This window comes from Momordica charantia, assembly GCF_013281855.1.
Source record: "Momordica charantia cultivar OHB3-1 chromosome 4 unlocalized genomic scaffold, Mcharantia_2.0 BLBB01000004.1, whole genome shotgun sequence".
Taxonomy (NCBI): domain Eukaryota; kingdom Viridiplantae; phylum Streptophyta; class Magnoliopsida; order Cucurbitales; family Cucurbitaceae; genus Momordica; species Momordica charantia.
In genome coordinates this window covers 1,120,469-1,138,699 of record NW_028275162.1, presented here as the reverse complement: position 1 = coordinate 1,138,699, position 18,231 = coordinate 1,120,469, and the positions used below count along the sequence as shown (strand labels likewise).

Sequence of the window (18,231 nt, the reverse complement as noted above, 5' to 3'; positions counted from 1 at the left end):
AAGATGAAGAAGCTATCATCAACTAAAATGAACTTGTGTTCCTAAACATAGTTTTCTTTGAACGTTTGATCTTAAATTTCCTCTTCATTATCATTCACAAGAAACAACTGCAGCAGAGAAGGAAGAAAGACGAATGCATCATGCTGAGTTTACTGATGCGCTCCTTTCTCTGGCCGAGTGAATAAACATGTTTACTAATGAAGCACACCAAAAAATCACTTCTCTGCAGCAACAGCTCTTGATTGTGATAGGAATGACCCTCAAGGGTAATTAGAGTCATTATTCAATTAGAGTAATTAATAGAATAGTAAAAATATATTAGCAATTAGTTACAGAGTTTGTTCTAAATAGAAAGAGTGGGAAATGAGAAAGGATATTGGTTTAATGGTTTAGGCTTGAGTGATATCTCAAGAGAGGGAGGGTTGGGGTTATGTTCTAGTTCGTATATCTTTTTATATTTCAATATATTTCATTTGTTTGCACTACTTGCACTCTTCTGCTGATAGAATTGTTGGTTTGCAATAAAAGAAAAATTTATGAATTTCAGTTTTGACCACATTGCCTATACTTAAATAAGACTCCACTGACCCATAAGATCAGGCAGCAAAATCTGGTATTTGTGGCCTTCCATTTTCATTATGAGAGGAGGAGAGGAAACTGATCAGTAGCATTATTAGAAGCAGCTTGAAATATAAGTTAGATTAGATTATATAAATCCATTGAGCCAAACTTTTGCGATGGCAGAGAGCTTTGAAGTAATTGATCTATGAAAGCAGTCAAGTTTTGTGCAATTCAACGTACACTGGTGGCAAAAATGTACCTGCACAAACCTTTAACATGGCAGCAATTGGAAAGATTTATCTTTCATTTCAAATCCACAATCCTAGAATTTTATAAGATCTACGAAACTGGCCTTTCCTCTGAAAATCTAGGAAGTTGGACAAGCGAGTTTACTCGCGTGACTCCTTCTAAACCCGACCAGTTTTGATCTTCTGCGGCTACAGCATCGCCAATTTCCATATCGTCAACAGGTAATCCTGTGTAAGAATCCTTTTCTTCGGATGATCTGACAGTGTTATTCCTTTGCAGACATGGCTCAGACCTCTGGCCATCATCCGACTCAATAGCAGTACCCGAATGATTACTCCGCAATGTTGCAGACAAAAAGCCTTGTTCCTCGCAGTCGGATTCGGAGTCCATCCTCCTGTCCAGAAACAAGCAGACGACTGCACAGTCATCCATTTTTGAGGTGGGGTATTTGAGTTTCCATTCGCGAGCAGCAGAGTCAACCACAAACCTTGCAGCTGACGACCGGGTTGGGGCCGAGGACACTATGTCAACCACCTCTTCATTGCTCAACACATCCCATACCTGCAACAATGCTATATTATCCTCCATTTTAACTAAGACTTCTGATAAGGTAATGCAGTAAGGCCATTTCAGGAATCACTTCAGAGAGATGAATGATAATAATTCCTTTGAGATGGCACATTTAGGTTCTAAAAGTCCAAGAGCAGGAAAGTGATGAATAATATAACCCACTTGGTGCCTAAAAGAATTGAAATACAAAGCTGAAACAATTGAAGAACAGAATGAAGAGGAAGAGGAAACTTACCCCATCTGATGCAAGAACAACAAACTGATCCGCATCTGTAAGTGTTCGATGAGAAAACTCGGGTATCGAGATGACTCCATATTCCTTCAAACAAAAATCGCCAAATGCTCGAGCCATTGCTAAACCAGGCGCATCATCAAAAGGTAACCATACCCTTGGCACTTCAGGCTCATCTTGCAATGCAAAGACCCTGCCTTTACACCGTTTTATTCTTTCGGCTTCTCCTACAAAACAATGATCAACGGTCACATTTTAGCTTTGTAAATCAAGCACAACTTGGTCAGTGAAAGAATAAAACAGCAACCAACATACTAGGCAAATCGGGCTTAAGATCTACGGTCAATTGGGTCGCCACAGTCGAATTATTGGCATCCTTGGAAGCAAGGATTGCCCGAGAGTCCCCTATATACCCCATGAAGAGATTTGACCCCTAAACACAACACCAAATAAGAAACAAATAGAACAAAAGAAGACCAAAATGATTGAAAAGGAAATCCTTCTTCTCAAACCTGTTTAACTATGGTGACTGCAGTACTACCACTACAAAAGCAGTCCAGATTAGGATGTGATCTCAATTCCTTATCCATAGCTTTATATGAGTTCAAAAACGCATCTCTCCATACCGAATTTAGCCCATCCTCTACAAAACCATCCTTCTCAGAACCATCACAATCCGGTGGTTTCTTCAAATTCTTCTGAAAACAGGTTTTACCAGAGTCATTTTGCTTCGACTGAGGAGACTCGAAGAACGACATCAACTTTATAGGCAGTGTATCCCTCACTTTTCGAGCAACGAGATGACCGTAGGGTCCATGACCATCGAATACACCGCAAAATATTGTTTCCTCCGACATGAAATCCTATAACACGAGAAAAACCAGCAAGAAAAAACCTCTATGAACAATAATTCAATGCATCTAGCTGTATGTAAAAGATCAGAAACAGAACATACTTCCCACACGATCATGGCATCTTGGTTTATGCCCTTGCGACCTTGTTGTGTAAATATGCAAGAAGAACGACTTTTTCCATTCATGAAGATCCTGTTGGGAGCTGAAGGAAGATTCTGCAGAGCATAAACATGGTCCGAGAATGTTCTTTTCGTTCGCTTCTGCCGTCGAAATCCAATTCTCAGACACGAGGAAGAAACTGGTTCCCCATTGCTCTGGCTACTACATGTACTGTGGCTGCTTGTAGAGACACAACCACCCATTTTCTTAGCTTCAAAAGGGCACCATCTGATGTGAAAAAGAATGACAAAAGATCCTTCTTTTAGGTTAGATCTCAAATGACACGTTGAAACACAGCAAATTCAAGCGCCTAAAGAACAACCAAAAGACCAAACTTTATCAAAAACCAAACAGAGAGACAGAGAGACCTGAGGGAAGGTTTTTTCACACCTCAATATGTTAAGACTTTGGAGTTTTTTTTGTTCCTTTCTTTTAGTCAAACTTCAATCCATTCGCTGGAGATTGAATGGAATATGGATGACGGAGACCAGCTGAACAAAGCAAAAAAAGGCTCATTAAACAAATGATTTAAGCCATAGTTTTTAGCGAACCAAGAAAATGATGCACATAAACTTCAGGAGGGAAAGGAAAAAAAATGCAGTAAAAGGTCATTAAATAAGCTGCCATGTGAGGCAAGAATAGAAAATAATAAAAAAAATGTCCTGATGATCTTGTGAGTTGTGACTTGTCCATCGTCAGACACACGTCGGAAGAAACTAAGAGCTGCTTCTCAGGACATTGTTTTAAAAATAATTTCAAGGTCTTACAGAAAACCCCTTGAACCACCCACCCCAATTTATTCAAATGATCTATGAACAAAAGAGAATCAGGCAAAAAGTTTTTATTTTTACACGGTTTCAAGCTTAAAATAGCTGGAAACTTTGAATGAGTTTATACTTCATCCATGAGATCCAGAATCGAGTACTTACAAGTTCAAATTTCCATGGTTTCCACCGTTTTCCCAGTAATCAAACGTAGTTTTCAAACTATATTGCAGAACAGAAGGAGAGAGAACCGAGAAAACTTGTAATCTTCAATCCCCACTTGAGAGAAAACCAAGAAAGCAAGAAACAGCAAAGTAGAAAAGGACTAAAAGAAGTATGATGCTGTCAAAGTGGAGAGCCAAATAGAACAAGGAGAAAGCAGAAGAGATCTATTAAAAATCACCACAGAGCAATAACAATAATAATAGTTAACATAAAAGCAGTAAACAGTGGCTGAAACCCTTTTTTTACAAAGAAAACAAAAATATTGGGGGTGAAAAAACCCAGATTGTCACGTAGATATCACAACAATGAAAAGCAGCAGACGTGTAAAGCAGTCACGAAAAGCACTTATGAATAATCTGATCAAAAAACACAAACAAAAATCAGAAAAATCTGCAAGTTCTACCTTAGAATCAGTTTGGTTTTATAAGTGCAGTCCAAAGTTATACTTCTCACTCTCTCGATTTCCCCAAACTCAAAACAGAAAACACGAAAAAGGCAAGGCAGAGAAGAAATGCATGGCAGAAACGATTTGTCGTTCTTACTTGGAGAATACCAAATTCAAGCAAATAAAAAACATACCCACAAAGCAATGTTGCACAAATGGCAAAACGAACGAGAAAAGGGGGAGGCTTTAACAACTGTATGAAGAAGTAGTGAGCAAAAGTCCTAATAGGAAACGGAAGAAAGTTTAAGGAAAGCCAAAAATTGGGTGTGTGGTTTTGCTTCTAGGTCAAATGCCTGATTTTTGAAGTCACAGTTTCACAATGGACCAGTCAGAAAGAGAGAGAGAGAGAAAAAAAAAAAGAGAGAGAGAGAGAGAGTTTGGTAATTAATTTTGAAGGGGTGGTGCATTAATTTCATATGAGTTATACCAGATAATAAAGCGTTTATTGTCCAAAAACACCACCATTTTGGATAAGGTCAGAACACAGAAGAGTGTTTCTTCATTTGGCCCCGGCCAACATCATAATTGAACTGTACTGCTTGACATTTCAAAATTATCATCCATATCTTCAGAGGTATTTATATAATTAAAGTAACCCCTAAATCAATCAAATCAAAGCAGAAAACAGATCGAACGGATGAGAATCCTCTGCCAAGGATTCAATGGCATATCATATCAGGGCACGCTACTCTGACAAATAACAGGCAACCGGCTATGAGAGATACCATTCTTGGCTAAAAATTTAATGCCCCTCTAAACTAAGCCTTCCCCACAGGGCCAAACTTCACGGTACTCTCAGTACAGTCACCTACTGCCCGTGCCTTGCTATGCTGTTTTTTCCCCATTCCTGTTTTTCCTCTTCAAGTGGCTTCCTTTTATCTGAATTGCTTGATCTCTTCAGAACAATTTTGGGACTTGGGTCCAAGAGAAAGCTTGGTGGGTCTTTTTGATTTTTTCTTATTGTCTTGTTCCACCATTCTGGAAATGGGTGCATTAAAAAATGGCTCTTTTCATGTTGGTTGACAGCCTTTGGTTAAAAGAATGATCTTTGTAGCATAAAAACAAGCTGCCCAAGAAGAAGAAGAGTAAAAAAGCCCCACCACAGAGAAAGCTGCTGTTTTCCAACAAACAGGAGACATGGTTAAATTAAGTTTAATCATTTGAAAGAATAAGGCAGATTATTGGATTAGATTAGATTATATTAGATTAGCCAGCATCTCACATCAGTATAGAGAACCATCATCATCTCACATTATTGCAGTGATTTTTGGGGCATTTGACTTTTAGAATATGTATAGTTCCCGTGTGTAAGAGAAAGAAACTTCAAAACTTGTTACAGTGTCCAATCCAAGTAGGGGGTGGATGAAATAATGAAACCGACCAAAGTCAAGGGATCTTTCATTGGGGCCATATATTAATTCAATCCCCCAACTGGCAAAGCCAAATCAGTGGAAGAAATGATGGGTGACACTTTAAATGCCTTCACACGCCCTCCTCCTACCTACTGTGTTATTGTTTGGTTGCTTTTATCACAAGCCATCTGTTTCTTCTCTAAAGTTCCCTCCTCTGTAGCTTTAACCTTAAAAGACAGTTCTTTTTTTAATCAACTTGGAGGGCTGAATCTGATCTCCCCTCCAAGACACACTGGGACGTAAAAGGCCTAATGATTATGATAAAAGCATCACTTGAACAAAATTGAAATGGGGTTTTCAGCAGAACTTTAATGAGCTCATTAGCAAAATAAATGGGGTGATTGGGTCAAGAGTTTGGGTTTTGTGTTTTTTAAGATCCTTGTGAATTTGTCAAGTTTGAAGTTCGTTGGACTAATCCATAGATTTTGACAACTACTCCAGATCTACTTGTGCAATTTTCCTAAACTCTCTGCGAAAGCCTCAAGCTCAAGATGTCAAATTTGAGCCAGACACCCCCACAGAGTTTAGTTTGTTTGTTGGGGGTCTGCATGCGGCCGATCTGGGCATGGCTACATCGGGAAAACCGACCTGTCAGGTCGGCCTCAATGACGAACGGGTAGAGGAGCCATACGATAGTGCGCAATGGAGCAGGGATTTGACCGGTTGCTGCCAGCAGCCAGCGGTCCCTAGCCAGATACCTCGTCGAGCAGGGAAACACCTCGATGGACGTATATCTGCCCACCAACCGCTATAAATACACCCTTAGATCCTGACTCCAAGTATGAAAAAACCTGATGCTTACCTATTAGGCTCAGTTTGAATACTAATTGGACGTCGGAGTAGTCATCTCTTTGCAGGTATCCTAAGAAACCACTTAAGTGCTTGAGGTCGACCTCCGAGATCACGTTACATACCTCGGTCAAATCTTGCATCAACATTGTTGATTGTTGATTAGACGACTGTGTTTCTCTTGAAAATCTTTTTTTTTTCTACTTTAAGAAAAATTTGATAGGTGGAAAGAAAAGAAAAGAAACTGAGGGAAAACTTATGGAATACGTTTTGATCGAGTACAAAGGTTGCCTCACCCAAAAAGAGCTTTCAGGAACCTTTTTCTTCTTGTGGGGTTCTTTTACTTTTTTTGGAAGAATAAATTTTTTTTCTGGTATAAGTGTCTATTTAATTTCTTAAATTTTAAAATGAATACTTTTAATCCGATTAAAAAGATGTTCTTAAATAGGCTATTAATTTTTTTTACTAGTGGATGACCAACAGTAAGATGACATGGCGACTAAATTGCTACCGGTACTTTCACACATGTTGGGTTAATAATAATATTTTTTTCGTAAATATATTCTTTCATTTTTATTCTTGTGTTGACAAATTTCATCGTAGACGGTCGATCGCTGCCGCTATCAACAAGAATGAGAAATGAGGTATTTTTCATTCCAGATTTGGAATCGAATTGGGAACACTCCTCATTTCATGGAACGAGGAACGATTCCTCATCCAAATCTGACATCTAACTTGAAACATTCCTCATTCCAAATCTAAATGAGGATCCCCTAGTGAGGGTGAGAATCATGCCACAACGACGATGATGAGGGCGACGACTCAAGGGCGCAAGCGAGGGCTGACGAGAGCAAGCCGTTGGCAAGGAGATAGAGGGCTAGCAATGACGAGGGTCGTTGGAGGGGGAGAACAAGAAGGAAACAAAGAGAAAGAGAGAAAATCTAATCACCTTACACTTTATTAAATTAAAATATTTCGTCAAATCAACCAATATAATCAATAATTTAAAATCACATTATCTTTAATGTTAGTCAACTAACGATATGCTATGACCATTTAGAATCATTTATCAAATCTCACGAACCAAAAGCATCACGTACACATACTCTAAATTTTGGGAAAAAAAAGTTTATTTTATCTTTTATCTTTTTCATATTTAATCATTTATGTGATGAAAGAAGAAAAACAACCCCATCTGCTGCTGCTACACCATTAAAAAAAAAAAGACTGTCACTTGATTTGTGTGGTCAGTTGTTTTGATTCATTTTCTAAGTTTGAGAAGGAGAAGCCATGTTCTTCTTCTTGTTCCTCTTCCTATTCCCTTTTGGAATTGCTTAAATCTCTCAAAAAGAAAACTTCAATATAAGGATAATTCATGGAATTTGGTCCCATTGGGATAAAATGATGTGAAAAGTTATTTTCACTGACAATGGAAAATAAAAAGGAGGAAAGAGATTGAATGCTTTTGCCTTTTTATTATTATTATTATTATTTTCTTCTACTTGTTGGTCAAAAAGATCAGGCAATGCTTGTACAAAATAACATTATTGAAAGGTTGTCAAAAAGTTTTCAACTTAGATTCTCTACAAAGAGAGACGCATGAGCTCAAATATATGATTTCATATGGACAAAAAGTTTTCTTCATTTTTAACCAAAAAAAAAAAAAGAAAAAGAAAAATTCCTCACTTATAATATTTAATGGTTTGTTGAATAGATGATTCTAATTTTGTGTTAGCTCATTAAATTTATGTCAAATGGTTCAATTGGAATATAATTGACATATATTTCCAACAAAAGCTTGTGAGTTCAAACAAAAGCTTGTGAGTTCAGAAACAAGTCAACTTGATTTATTGATTAGTTTAGTTATATTAATTAATTAATATGTCCACCATAATTTTGCGGGTATTTGAAGCAAATGATTTAAATTAGGTCAACCAAATTGGTATGAAGTGGGGGAGGCCCTATTGTAATGGAATTACTAGTGCTAGTTTGATTCAAAGGAAGGGCCAACCAAAAGAATCTCAAAAAAGTAATTTCCATTTTTCAAAATAAAAATACGTTTGGTTAATTGTCTTTAAAATTTGGTTTTCTTTGTTGTTATTAGCTTGTAACCCCAATTTCTTATTGAATATTATGAACCAGTGAATGATTGCACAACAATTATTATATTTACAAATCAATATACTATGTTAGACAAAAAAAAAAAAAATCAAGTTAGAAAATAGCTACAAACCAACATGAACACACTTGTTTTCAAATCTAGAGCTCATATTCTAACACATGTGACTCAAAATAAAGAGAGGCATTTACTTAAAATAGCATAAAACAAATATCTATTTTCAAATCGAAGTCATATGAAAATATAGTATAAAATATAATTAAAAAAAGTCTCACTTATATTATATTTAAAAAGAAAAAGAAAAATTTTGTAAATATATGCTTTTTTACAAAAGTATATATTGTGGAAAATATACCACTAAGAAAGTATATATTGTATTTACAAAAGTATCACCATTTTGCTTTTTTACACTAAGAAATAAAATTTCTCAATATTTTATATATTGTGGAAACAAGAGCGAGAATCACAACACTAAATTAAATTGATCGTAGTTTAATGAATAAGACAGTTATCACTCATAAATGAGGACAAAATTTTATTAAAAAAAGAAAATATAAAGGTGAAAATGGATAGAACGTGCAAGTTCAAGGCTAGAATGGGATTTGAATCGAAATATACCAAAATTTCCCATGATTCTCCTCTCACCTTATTTTCTTGGGTTGAACGTAAGCGGGCCAGTAGTTGGGCCGAGCTGAACCAGATCGGCCCAAATTTCGGAAAATTTGGACTTCCATTTGACATGGTCTTTTTGTAAAAACCTCGGCCCAGCCCAATTCTCCCAATGAACAGAAAGAAAGAGAAGATCTAAAACTAATACCTCATTGGTCCGTGTCTCATCCAAAAGTCCACGGAGTAAGATAAGATGATAAGCACACGTGGCAAACACCCAATTCCCCAAAATTCTCACTAAATTTCACTCTCCCCACGCCACTCCCCTGTTTTCCTGACCTCCAAAATCAATCAATCATGGCCTCCCCAACATTGATAACTCCCACTTCCAAATCCCACGTTCTCGTCCCCCTCAGACCCAAATCACCCGCCGCAACCGCCGCCATTGCCTCCGCCGTCACCACCTCCGCGCAGCAGCCCCGCCGCCGGGAGTTCCTGTCCCTGACGGCCTCTGTTCTCGCTCCGGCGTGGGCCTTGTTCCCTCCGGCGCCGGCGCTGGCCTCGTCCGACGAGGAGTACGTGAAGGACACGAGCGAGGTGATCGGGAAGGTGAGAACGACGATCAACATGGACAAAAACGACCCCAATGTGGCGGCGGCGGTGGCGGAGCTGAGGGAAACTTCCAATTCGTGGGTGGCCAAGTACCGGAAGGAGAAGGCCCTGTTGGCCCGGGCCTCTTTCAGGGACATGTACTCGGCGCTCAACGCCGTCTCCGGCCATTACATAAGCTTTGGCCCGACGGCGCCGATTCCGGCGAAGAGGAAAGCCAGGATTTTGGAAGAGATGGACACTGCTGAGAAGGCTCTGTTGAGAGGAAGATGAAGTGAGGAAATTAATAATTTGCATTTTTTTTTTCTTTCTGCTTTTTTTTTTTCTCTTTTGATATTTATGGGTTTGTAAGTAGAGGATGAGGTTCACATTTTGTGAATTTACAAGAGGGGAAAATTCTAAAATTCGGTGATAAATGCTGAGATTAATACAAGCTGATTAGAATTTCTCACAATGTTTTTATCTTTAATTATTGTTATATGCTCATAGCAATTATGTTCAGTTCAAGTTCTACTTTAATTATTTGGTTTTTTTAGGGAAACCAATAACTTTAAGAATTATCTTTTTTTTTTTTTTTTTTGACAGAGAGGCAATATGACATTGAGAAGTGCTAAAAGAAAGAGATGTGTAGTTGTAACTGGTATAGTGTTTGTCTAGGTATGAAATTAGGCGTTCTCGCTTTGCCACGTCATTATCAAATCAACCAATCATTCCAATTTTTATTATTTTCGAACGTACTTTACATTTAAAAACATTTACAAAAACACAATATATTGTTTTTTTTTTTTGAAGAATATATTCTCTTTAATATTGGATGAATGATGATGCTCTCTAAGAGCCCAAAATTTTATGGTGGGCTAAGAAGAAGCCCCCTTGACGTTGGGCCCAAAACAGTGCAACAAGCTAATGATACGGTCCGATAATACTGGGCCTAACCACAATCTCCGTCCTAATTTCCAGGAGCTGTTCACTTGAACGATGTCGTTTCACGGCTTTCTTCCTCCAGAGTCTTCAATATGCCAATTTTGATAACTGCCATGTATGCCTTCGTTTTCAAGTTTGGGCTAAACAATAAATCCAGCGTGGTGCTTTACCAATTACGCTCTTATGGATGAAATTGTTTGCATGAGCTTTCCAATATTCCTTTTATACGCAGAGAGAAAGAGAGACGATTAGAGGGGTCTTGAACCCACCAACATTCTGATGCGTCTTTTGAGCCACAGAGAGGCACAACAGTGTCCAAGGAATCCTAACACACGTTAGAATTCACTAACTGTCTACCAACTCGAGTCATTTTGGTGTGTTTGACACTTCAATCTAATGCGCTAGAATCTTCATTGGCCTTCTTGACCGTGGGCACAAATTTGCATCTAAGTTGTGCGTCCGCGTGGGAGCTTGACACATGGTGTCTTATACTTTTATATTTATATTTATATATAATATGGTGTCTTATACTTTTATATTTATATTTATATAAAATATAGTTTTTTTAGTAGTATGAAGATTTGATTATCCTATTTCAATTAAATGAGTTATAGTTATGTCTTTATTATTATGCTAAGTTTTATTGAAAAATACTAAAACAAAATTTTAATTTAATTATAAGTTTGAAAAGTGGAACATAGTTCAATGGACAATGGACAAGGCGTTTATGTTTGACCACAAGGAATAGGATAGATACTTGGATAAAAATTATAATGGTAATTTAACCTAAAAATTTTAAAATTTAAGAACACAATAAGAAATTGTTAGAAGAAAGAGACCTCCATTATTTCTACAATGGTCTGAGTTTATCCAAATTAGACATAAATCCACTTAGCTTTTCTTTGGAAATACATTTGACTTTTTAGTTTTAGTAGAGTGTTGTGTGTACATATTTTGGCAAATATAATTAATTATGTAAGACCTTTATTTTATTTTATTTTTTATTTTTTTATTTTTTGTGCAGCTTTGCTTTGCATCTGGGAAAATGGGGCGACGAATCTGTGGGAAACAAATTTCCACCATTGGAAGAGGAAAACCAAAACCAAATACTTTCAATAGAATCCCAACATAAAGAATACGTCGTTTCATGCATAAAACGACATCACCTATTTTTGTATTTTCACCACAATTCATATTCTAATTTCTTGCTTTTGTTTATTTCCAGATATTGATGTTTTAATTTACCAAAAAAAAAAAAAAGATTCTCATTCTCTTAACACCTGTAATAATTTCCTTATCCTATGGTGGTTTTTTTTTATTTCTTTTTTCTGAAAAGATTATTTGTATAAATTTCCCCACTTTTAAATATTTATATTTCTTTGTCACTTTCATCGAATCTTCACCCAAGACAAAATTTCAAACAAGGTAATATAAAATTCAGATTTGTTCAATTACAATCAACACATACACACACCATATATAACACATACGGAGCAAAAACTTAAAATAATAATAATAATAATAATAATAATACCCTTTTTCTTTAAAAAGAAGAAGACAACAGTTCCCATTAAAATTCGATTGAGAAAAGTCAACCATTTCTTAATTTTCAAATCAATTAGTTGAAGCGTTTAATATAAGATCCACCCTTGGTTAAATAACTTAAGCCACTTTTGATTAGGAGATCTCCATGAAATTTAAGTTGCCATTGAGATTTTGTCCTCGTCCAAAGATCCTTACTTGAAATGAGAAAATTTTCTTACCTTTTTTTGACATGAAAATTTCAGTGAGATTTGTGTCGACATCCTTACTCAAAATGGAGTCATGATGGGAGAAAATTTTCATTATTATGATTATTATTATTGTAGGGATAGATTGGAATAAATCTCAATCTTACTTGACCCTGACCTAAAAATATGGACGATTCTCGAACTTGATCCAAATTGGACCTCGAAAGTCGAAACAAGGATTCTCCATAACCAAGTCCAAATTGAAGGGGAGAGGGAGAGAGGATTGTGCAGCTAGAAACAGATGGAACATAAATAAAAGGAGAGACAAAAGTTGGCATTTGAATATTCATCATCTTCTTTATTGAAATCCCACATATCCCATCCCCCAACCACCATTTTACTACTCAAAGAAAACCATAGTTTTAAATTTAATGCAGAGGAGAAGTGGAAATTAGAGGGCAAATTCACACTATTTAATTTCTGAAATTTTTGGGTCTCAAAGTAACCAAAAAGCCAAACAAATTCCAAATCAAAACCCATTTAATATTGGGATCTCAATTATGTAAAATTCAATAATTTCCTATTTCTCTCAGCTGTCTAATTCCCACACCTGTCTCTCTCTCTCTGGATTTTACCATAATTCCTATCTGATTGCATTCCATTATTTCAATATTACCTTAGCTCTTGATTAATTACTTTGCGATATGGATATATGATATGATGCTTCATTTGAATATGCATACCAATATGATAATATATAATAATGTTTCACACTCAACCAATCACGTATCAAGGCAGACCAAAATAAGGGGAAAATAGGATAATTGACTCATTTAATTATCTTATACTTAAAAAAATCAAGATTTTGTAGTTCTATTTCTATAATATTGCCCCCATATTTTTTTTCAGCCTCAACGTTTCCCTTGTTTGATTAGTATTCCAATTACGAGATTCTCAAACTGAACATGACTCAATTGGTCTAGGCATTAATCTTCGGTTGTGAGTTTGAATCCTCACCCTACATGTTGTACTAAAAAAGAGACGATTAATAAGATTTTTTCTAAATAGTTTATTTTTGTCCTTAAATTTAGCATAAAAAGTATATTCTATTTTGACTAAATTATAATTAGGAGTGGAGAGCTTGTGGTTTATACTACTTCAACCATCTTATTCTCTTGATTAAAGATAATGTTTGATCAAAGTTGCAGACAAATGGAGGAAAATGCAGAGTGGGTATCGTTGATGCAGGATTCTGGTCGATGCGACCCATCAGCAAGCGATCAAACATGGGTTCTTCAAACAAAACATTGAGCTGGCGTGGTGTTCGACCAAGTACGCTTCGAAATTTAAGTTAGAACTTAATTCAAGTTGTAGGTTTAGAGTGAAGCTTAGTTGAATCCAAGAGACATACACCTTTAAGAATGTGAGACTTAACCTTTTATGGGAGAGCAATGGGAAATGTGGCTCTACGATCGGGGCGCCAAAGCTCATACCTATTATTAAATAGATCTTTCACCAACAGTCAGAAGATCCTATTACTAGTAGAATTATCGTTCAACCAACTGTCAGCTAATTTTTTGTTTGTTGGGATCTTCCTCAAGTCGAAATCGAGGTGAACTTACGTCATGGTAGTGAATAGTAAACGTGGAGTCTTAGTCTTTATAAGCTGTGTTTTTTTAGTACAACAAATTAAAAGTACGAGAGTTCGAACCTCCAACCTAAATGAGTAGATATCAATTAACACTAAACTATTGACCTATAAATACTAGTGTTAACTGTTATCGATTATTATACCATGTGACATATATCTCCACGAGGTGACACATCCCTCGCCCTATAGATTTAAATTTTCGATGAGTTATTTTACACTCGTTAGTATTTACTATATTTCAAAAAGAAAAAATAGTATTTACTGAAAAGAAAAGGATGGGTATTTATATTTTCAACAAAATTTAGTTACGACTGTTTTAAAAAAAGGTGAAAACTAAAAACAGGTGAATGCCCATCCCAATGCCATAAATCGGTGACGTGAATGGAAGTATATTATTCTTTCTGCTCATAAAATTTCTTGCGAAAATAATTAAAATACAATTTATTAAAAATTAAAAGATCTTGGTTCTTTCCAAATTATCCCATAAATAATTGAACAAACCACCCAAGTTAGTCAATTTATTTATTAAATATCATATGATATCCTCAATAATTTATTTTTTCCAAAGAAAATAAAGACATGTAAATGTCTCCCATATGAGCTCAATATATTTATTGCAATTTAAAAAAGTCAATAAATGAAAAGGACGTCATAGAACTATGTATAATGCGTCCCCTATTCTTCAGATTACTACATAAATGATAAACTTTGCACCCAATTCTACTTGTTCTTGTTAGCATCACAATTTTTCCTTTGCTTTTCTTTTTTTTTTCTTTTTGTTTTTCAGTTTCGGAAATTTCTGAGAAATCCCCTGTTTTTCTGTCTCTCTACTCTGTTTTGCTCTGCTGTAATTTTCTTCGGGGAGTCGGCCTTTTGTTTTCCTTTTTGTTTCTGTTAGATTTAAGCTTCATTTCGTCATAATTTGTTCCAAAAAAAACTAATCATTCGTCCAGAAATTATGGGTTTCCGTTGGAAAATAAAGGTAAAATAATATGTTCATGGTTTCGTAGCGTCTCCTCATTTCCTTCTGGTTTTGGGCTTCGTTTTTCTACCAAAATCTGCGCTGTATTCGGGTGGTTTCTCTGGTTTTTGATTCTGGGTTGTTATCAAAAGGGTAGAATTTTATTGGGTTGTAAGAAATCTTGTTGGATTTTTTGACGTGGGGGAGAAGATAGAAAATAGAAAAAAACGAGGAAAAGTCCAATGGGTTTTTGTTTTGGAGGGAATTGAATTGAATGGAGGATGGAAAAAGATTGAATTTGACAACATTACCAGCGAGGAATCTAAGTGAATAGAGGAAGAAGCAGAAAAAAAGAAAAAAAGAAAGGATTTTTATTTTTATTTTTTGCTGTCCAAACGTCAGAGAACAGAATTCCTCGCACTGCCATTTAGCATTTTTTTCTTTTCTTTTTCTGTTTCTCTCTCCGCCCCTTGTTTCTCTCAAATCCAATCTCTCTCTCTATCTCTCTCCTCACTTTTTCTTCTCTGTTTTCTGCATTTTTCCTTCAATCTCTCTCTAATAAAGGGTCAATGGAGTCCAATTTGGACTGTTTTCTCCACTGCACAACCCCAGTGGTCCAATCCCAATTCCTACCCAAGGTTCGCCCCTGTTTCGAATTTCCCATTTCCAGTTTCTAATCTCCAATTCGTTTCATTAATTTTGATGGGGTTGTATCAAAATTTGCAGACGGAGACCAGGAATCTGAATCGGCTATGGCATCCATGGGAGAGAGAAAGTGTTGAATATTTCACTCTTGGAGATCTGTGGAAGTGCTACGATGAATGGAGTGCTTATGGCGCCAAAGTTCCAATCACTTTAAGCAACGGCGAGACTCTGACTCAGTACTATGTTCCTTATCTCTCCGCCATCCAAATCTTCACTGCCCTCAGGTTCATATGTTCTTCTCTTTTGCTAATCTTTTGTTTCAAACCCCAAAAGGGGAAATTTGAAAGAAATTGAAAAGTGGGTTTCGAATGAATTTCAGAGAGGAAACAGAGTCTGGGGATGGAGATATGAGGGATTCGTGCAGTGATTGTTGCAGTGAAGAGAGTGAGAGCGAGAAGCTATGGAGATGGGATGGAAGCTGCTCCTCTGAAGATGGAGGATCTGAACAAGAAGCACTTTTGCATCTGAATGATCGATTGGGGAACTTGTATTTTCAGTTCTTTGAGAAATCCACTCCCTATGGAAGAGTTCCTCTGCTGGATAAGGTCCCTCTCTGAAGCTCTTTTTCTCAGACACCCTTCTTAAAGAAATAAACCAAGAGAATCTTTTGAAACTTTGGTGTGCATTAAATAAGGAGACAATCTTTCTGCTTTTTGATGGTTTTAATGTTGTGGGAAATGTTCTTGGCTTGTGTGGTTCATCGAAAACTGTGAAAAAGGAACAAATTTGGAGCATGTTTTGAAATTTTTTTGTTGGACCCTTTTTAGATCAATGGATTAGCTCGAAGATACCCGGGGTTGATGACACTGAGAAGTGTGGATCTGTCGCCAGCAAGCTGGATGGCTGTGTCGTGGTACTTGTTTCACTCTGTTTCTTCTGTGTTTTGTACTGTGGAGCGTTGGATGATGAATATATGATGATTTGGAACAATTTTTTCAGGTACCCAATATATCATATTCCTATGGGAAGAACAATCAAGGATTTGTCCACTTGCTTCCTCAATTATCACACTCTCTCATCTTCATTTCAAGGTACTCTGTTTTCTCTTTCACTCTTGCTAAATTACCACTCAACTTAGTAGAAGGCGAAGGTGTGAAGGTAATCTTTAATGAACTATACATGGACCCGAAGAGTCACGACGAGTAAACTTTTGACAAATAGTAGAGAGAAATGTAAAAAAGGAAAAATGAAAAAAAGAGAAAAAGAGAAAGAGATCTTTTTTCTATTTCTTTTAGAAAAAATAGTTGTCAAACCTTAGGGGTAGTGAGTAAAGAAGGTGTTCGATGGATTTGTGCGTATCATATTTTATTCGTATTTTTAAATGTTTCCTTAACTTGTGGGTATGTAAATTCGTACAAAATTGAACGAGTGATTGTTGCAAAAATTTAGAGGAAATGATTTTGAGTGTTTGAATATCGTAATAAATTTCTAGTTGATAGGTTAGGATAAATTTGATCTCTTATTTTGTGGTGGATGATGTTGTAGATATGGAAACGGAGGAGGAGGGGGAGATGGAAAGGGGTGGAATGGCGAGGCGACGGAAAAGGGAGGCAGGGGAAGGGATATCGGTGGCAGCGTTCGGGGTGGCAACATACAAGATGCAGGGTAGCCTATGGGTGGCGGGGAACGGTGGGCGGGACCACGAGAGGCTGGTGGCGTTGTCGAGCGTGGCGGAGTCATGGCTAAAGCAGCTGAGGGTCCAGCACCATGACTTCAACTACTTCAGAGGCCTTCACCGTGGCTAAAACTAAAACTAAAACACAATCAATGAATGATGTCACTTCTTTTTTGAAAAGTTGAAGCTTTTCTTTTTCTCTTTTTTTCTTCTTCGTGGGGTCCTTCAAAATGCTTCATAAACTTTGGTTGAGATATATTAGACATAATGGGATTATAGAGAAAATGAGAAAAGAGAGAGTGACTCGAGAATTGTAGTGGAAAAGCAATGGTTCGTAGCCATGGAAAATGGCTTCAAGTTTGTATGGTCTAAGGCTGAATATATTATTTCATCCCATCAATCTATCTCTACTTTCAAATAATGTTTTATTAATTAATGTTTTCAAAGTTGTAATTATAGACCTGTTACAATTTCTTCTTCTTTTTTTAGTTCAATCATGCAAGAGTGGAAGATCAAACTATCGATCTTAAGGATGTCACGGTTACAACTAAACCTATAATACTAGAGATTTGTGGTTATAGAAACTAAAGTTGTTATTTTACGTAAAAGAGTTATTAATTAGGAGTTGGTTCAATACTTGTTTGTTTTCGAGTTTATAGCGGCAATGATAACTAGTCTTGAAATTAAAGTTGTTTTATAAAGAAAATAAGGATTGGCTCGTTAATAAAATTTGTTTTCGAGTTGGTAGAACTGACATTGACAACTAGTAGTGGGAGAGTAAGTACTACTTTTTAGGCTAGCTATAACCACTAGAGGGATGAACGCCACTAGAATGGTTGTCCTCTATAGTTGTGTAGGAAAACTTTTCAACGACCAACGAGGAACATTAAGTTATGTTCAAGTTGCGACCTCTTAAATTCAGCAATAGTAATGTTACTTGTGATAAGACTCATTGTACAATCTAAGCCAAAAAGTTCCAAACAAAGGTAAGAATATGTTGTCATGCATGTTTAAATATTACGAGCCAAAATTTTCAAAACAAGGTAGG

The 18,231-nt window shown here is 36.4% G+C and overlaps 3 protein-coding genes across 8 annotated transcripts; 2 read left to right on the top strand and 1 right to left on the bottom strand.

Annotated features, from left to right (window-relative positions):
• Positions 1 to 684: 684 nt before the first annotated feature.
• On the bottom strand, positions 685 to 4,437 carry LOC111016748 (putative protein phosphatase 2C 52). 6 transcript variants are annotated; one of them, XM_088122408.1, is made up of 7 exons: positions 4,194 to 4,437; positions 2,994 to 3,116; positions 2,568 to 2,853; positions 2,125 to 2,475; positions 1,928 to 2,045; positions 1,616 to 1,839; positions 685 to 1,371 (listed from the first exon to the last, which is right to left on the bottom strand). In XM_088122408.1, the coding sequence occupies exons 3-7, from the start codon at positions 2,826 to 2,828 to the stop codon at positions 901 to 903; spliced, it is 1,425 nt and encodes a 474-aa protein (XP_087978534.1). In that variant the 5' UTR covers positions 2,829 to 2,853; positions 2,994 to 3,116; positions 4,194 to 4,437; the 3' UTR covers positions 685 to 900. The 6 variants fall into 6 exon arrangements, with proteins under 6 accessions (XP_087978534.1, XP_022147944.1, XP_087978535.1 ...); XM_022292252.2 differs by having other exon boundaries at positions 3,016 to 3,116; positions 4,194 to 4,436; XM_088122409.1 differs by lacking the exon at positions 4,194 to 4,437 and adding an exon at positions 4,018 to 4,176.
• A 4,866-nt stretch (positions 4,438 to 9,303) lies between these two features.
• On the top strand, positions 9,304 to 10,322 carry PSB27 (photosystem II family protein). Its single transcript, XM_088122367.1, has 2 exons — positions 9,304 to 9,871; positions 10,183 to 10,322. Exon 1 carries the CDS (start codon positions 9,346 to 9,348, stop codon positions 9,868 to 9,870), a length of 525 nt encoding a protein of 174 aa, XP_087978493.1. The 5' UTR covers positions 9,304 to 9,345; the 3' UTR covers position 9,871; positions 10,183 to 10,322.
• A 4,300-nt stretch (positions 10,323 to 14,622) lies between these two features.
• On the top strand, positions 14,623 to 17,583 carry LOC111016657 (uncharacterized). Its single transcript, XM_022292118.2, has 6 exons — positions 14,623 to 15,501; positions 15,590 to 15,792; positions 15,888 to 16,113; positions 16,336 to 16,421; positions 16,508 to 16,599; positions 17,054 to 17,583. Exons 1-6 carry the CDS (start codon positions 15,433 to 15,435, stop codon positions 17,311 to 17,313), a joined length of 936 nt encoding a protein of 311 aa, XP_022147810.1. The 5' UTR covers positions 14,623 to 15,432; the 3' UTR covers positions 17,314 to 17,583.
• Positions 17,584 to 18,231: the final 648 nt, after the last annotated feature.

Bases quoted from the DNA above. Each gene is read 5' to 3' on its own strand.
- LOC111016748 (XM_088122408.1), bottom strand. From the start codon at position 2,828: ATGGGTGGTTGTGTCTCTACAAGCAGCCACAGTACATGTAGTAGCCAG. The intron at 2,476-2,567 runs GTATGTTCTGTT...CTCGTGTTATAG, and splicing joins ATGCCATGATCGTGTGGGAA to GATTTCATGTCGGAGGAAAC. The intron at 2,046-2,124 runs GTTTGAGAAGAA...TGTTGTGTTTAG, and splicing joins CAGTCACCATAGTTAAACAG to GGGTCAAATCTCTTCATGGG.
- LOC111016657 (XM_022292118.2), top strand. From the start codon at position 15,433: ATGGAGTCCAATTTGGACTGTTTTCTCCACTGCACAACCCCAGTGGTC. The intron at 15,502-15,589 runs GTTCGCCCCTGT...CAAAATTTGCAG, and splicing joins AATCCCAATTCCTACCCAAG to ACGGAGACCAGGAATCTGAA. The intron at 16,600-17,053 runs GTACTCTGTTTT...ATGATGTTGTAG, and splicing joins TCTCTCATCTTCATTTCAAG to ATATGGAAACGGAGGAGGAG.
- PSB27 (XM_088122367.1), top strand. From the start codon at position 9,346: ATGGCCTCCCCAACATTGATAACTCCCACTTCCAAATCCCACGTTCTC.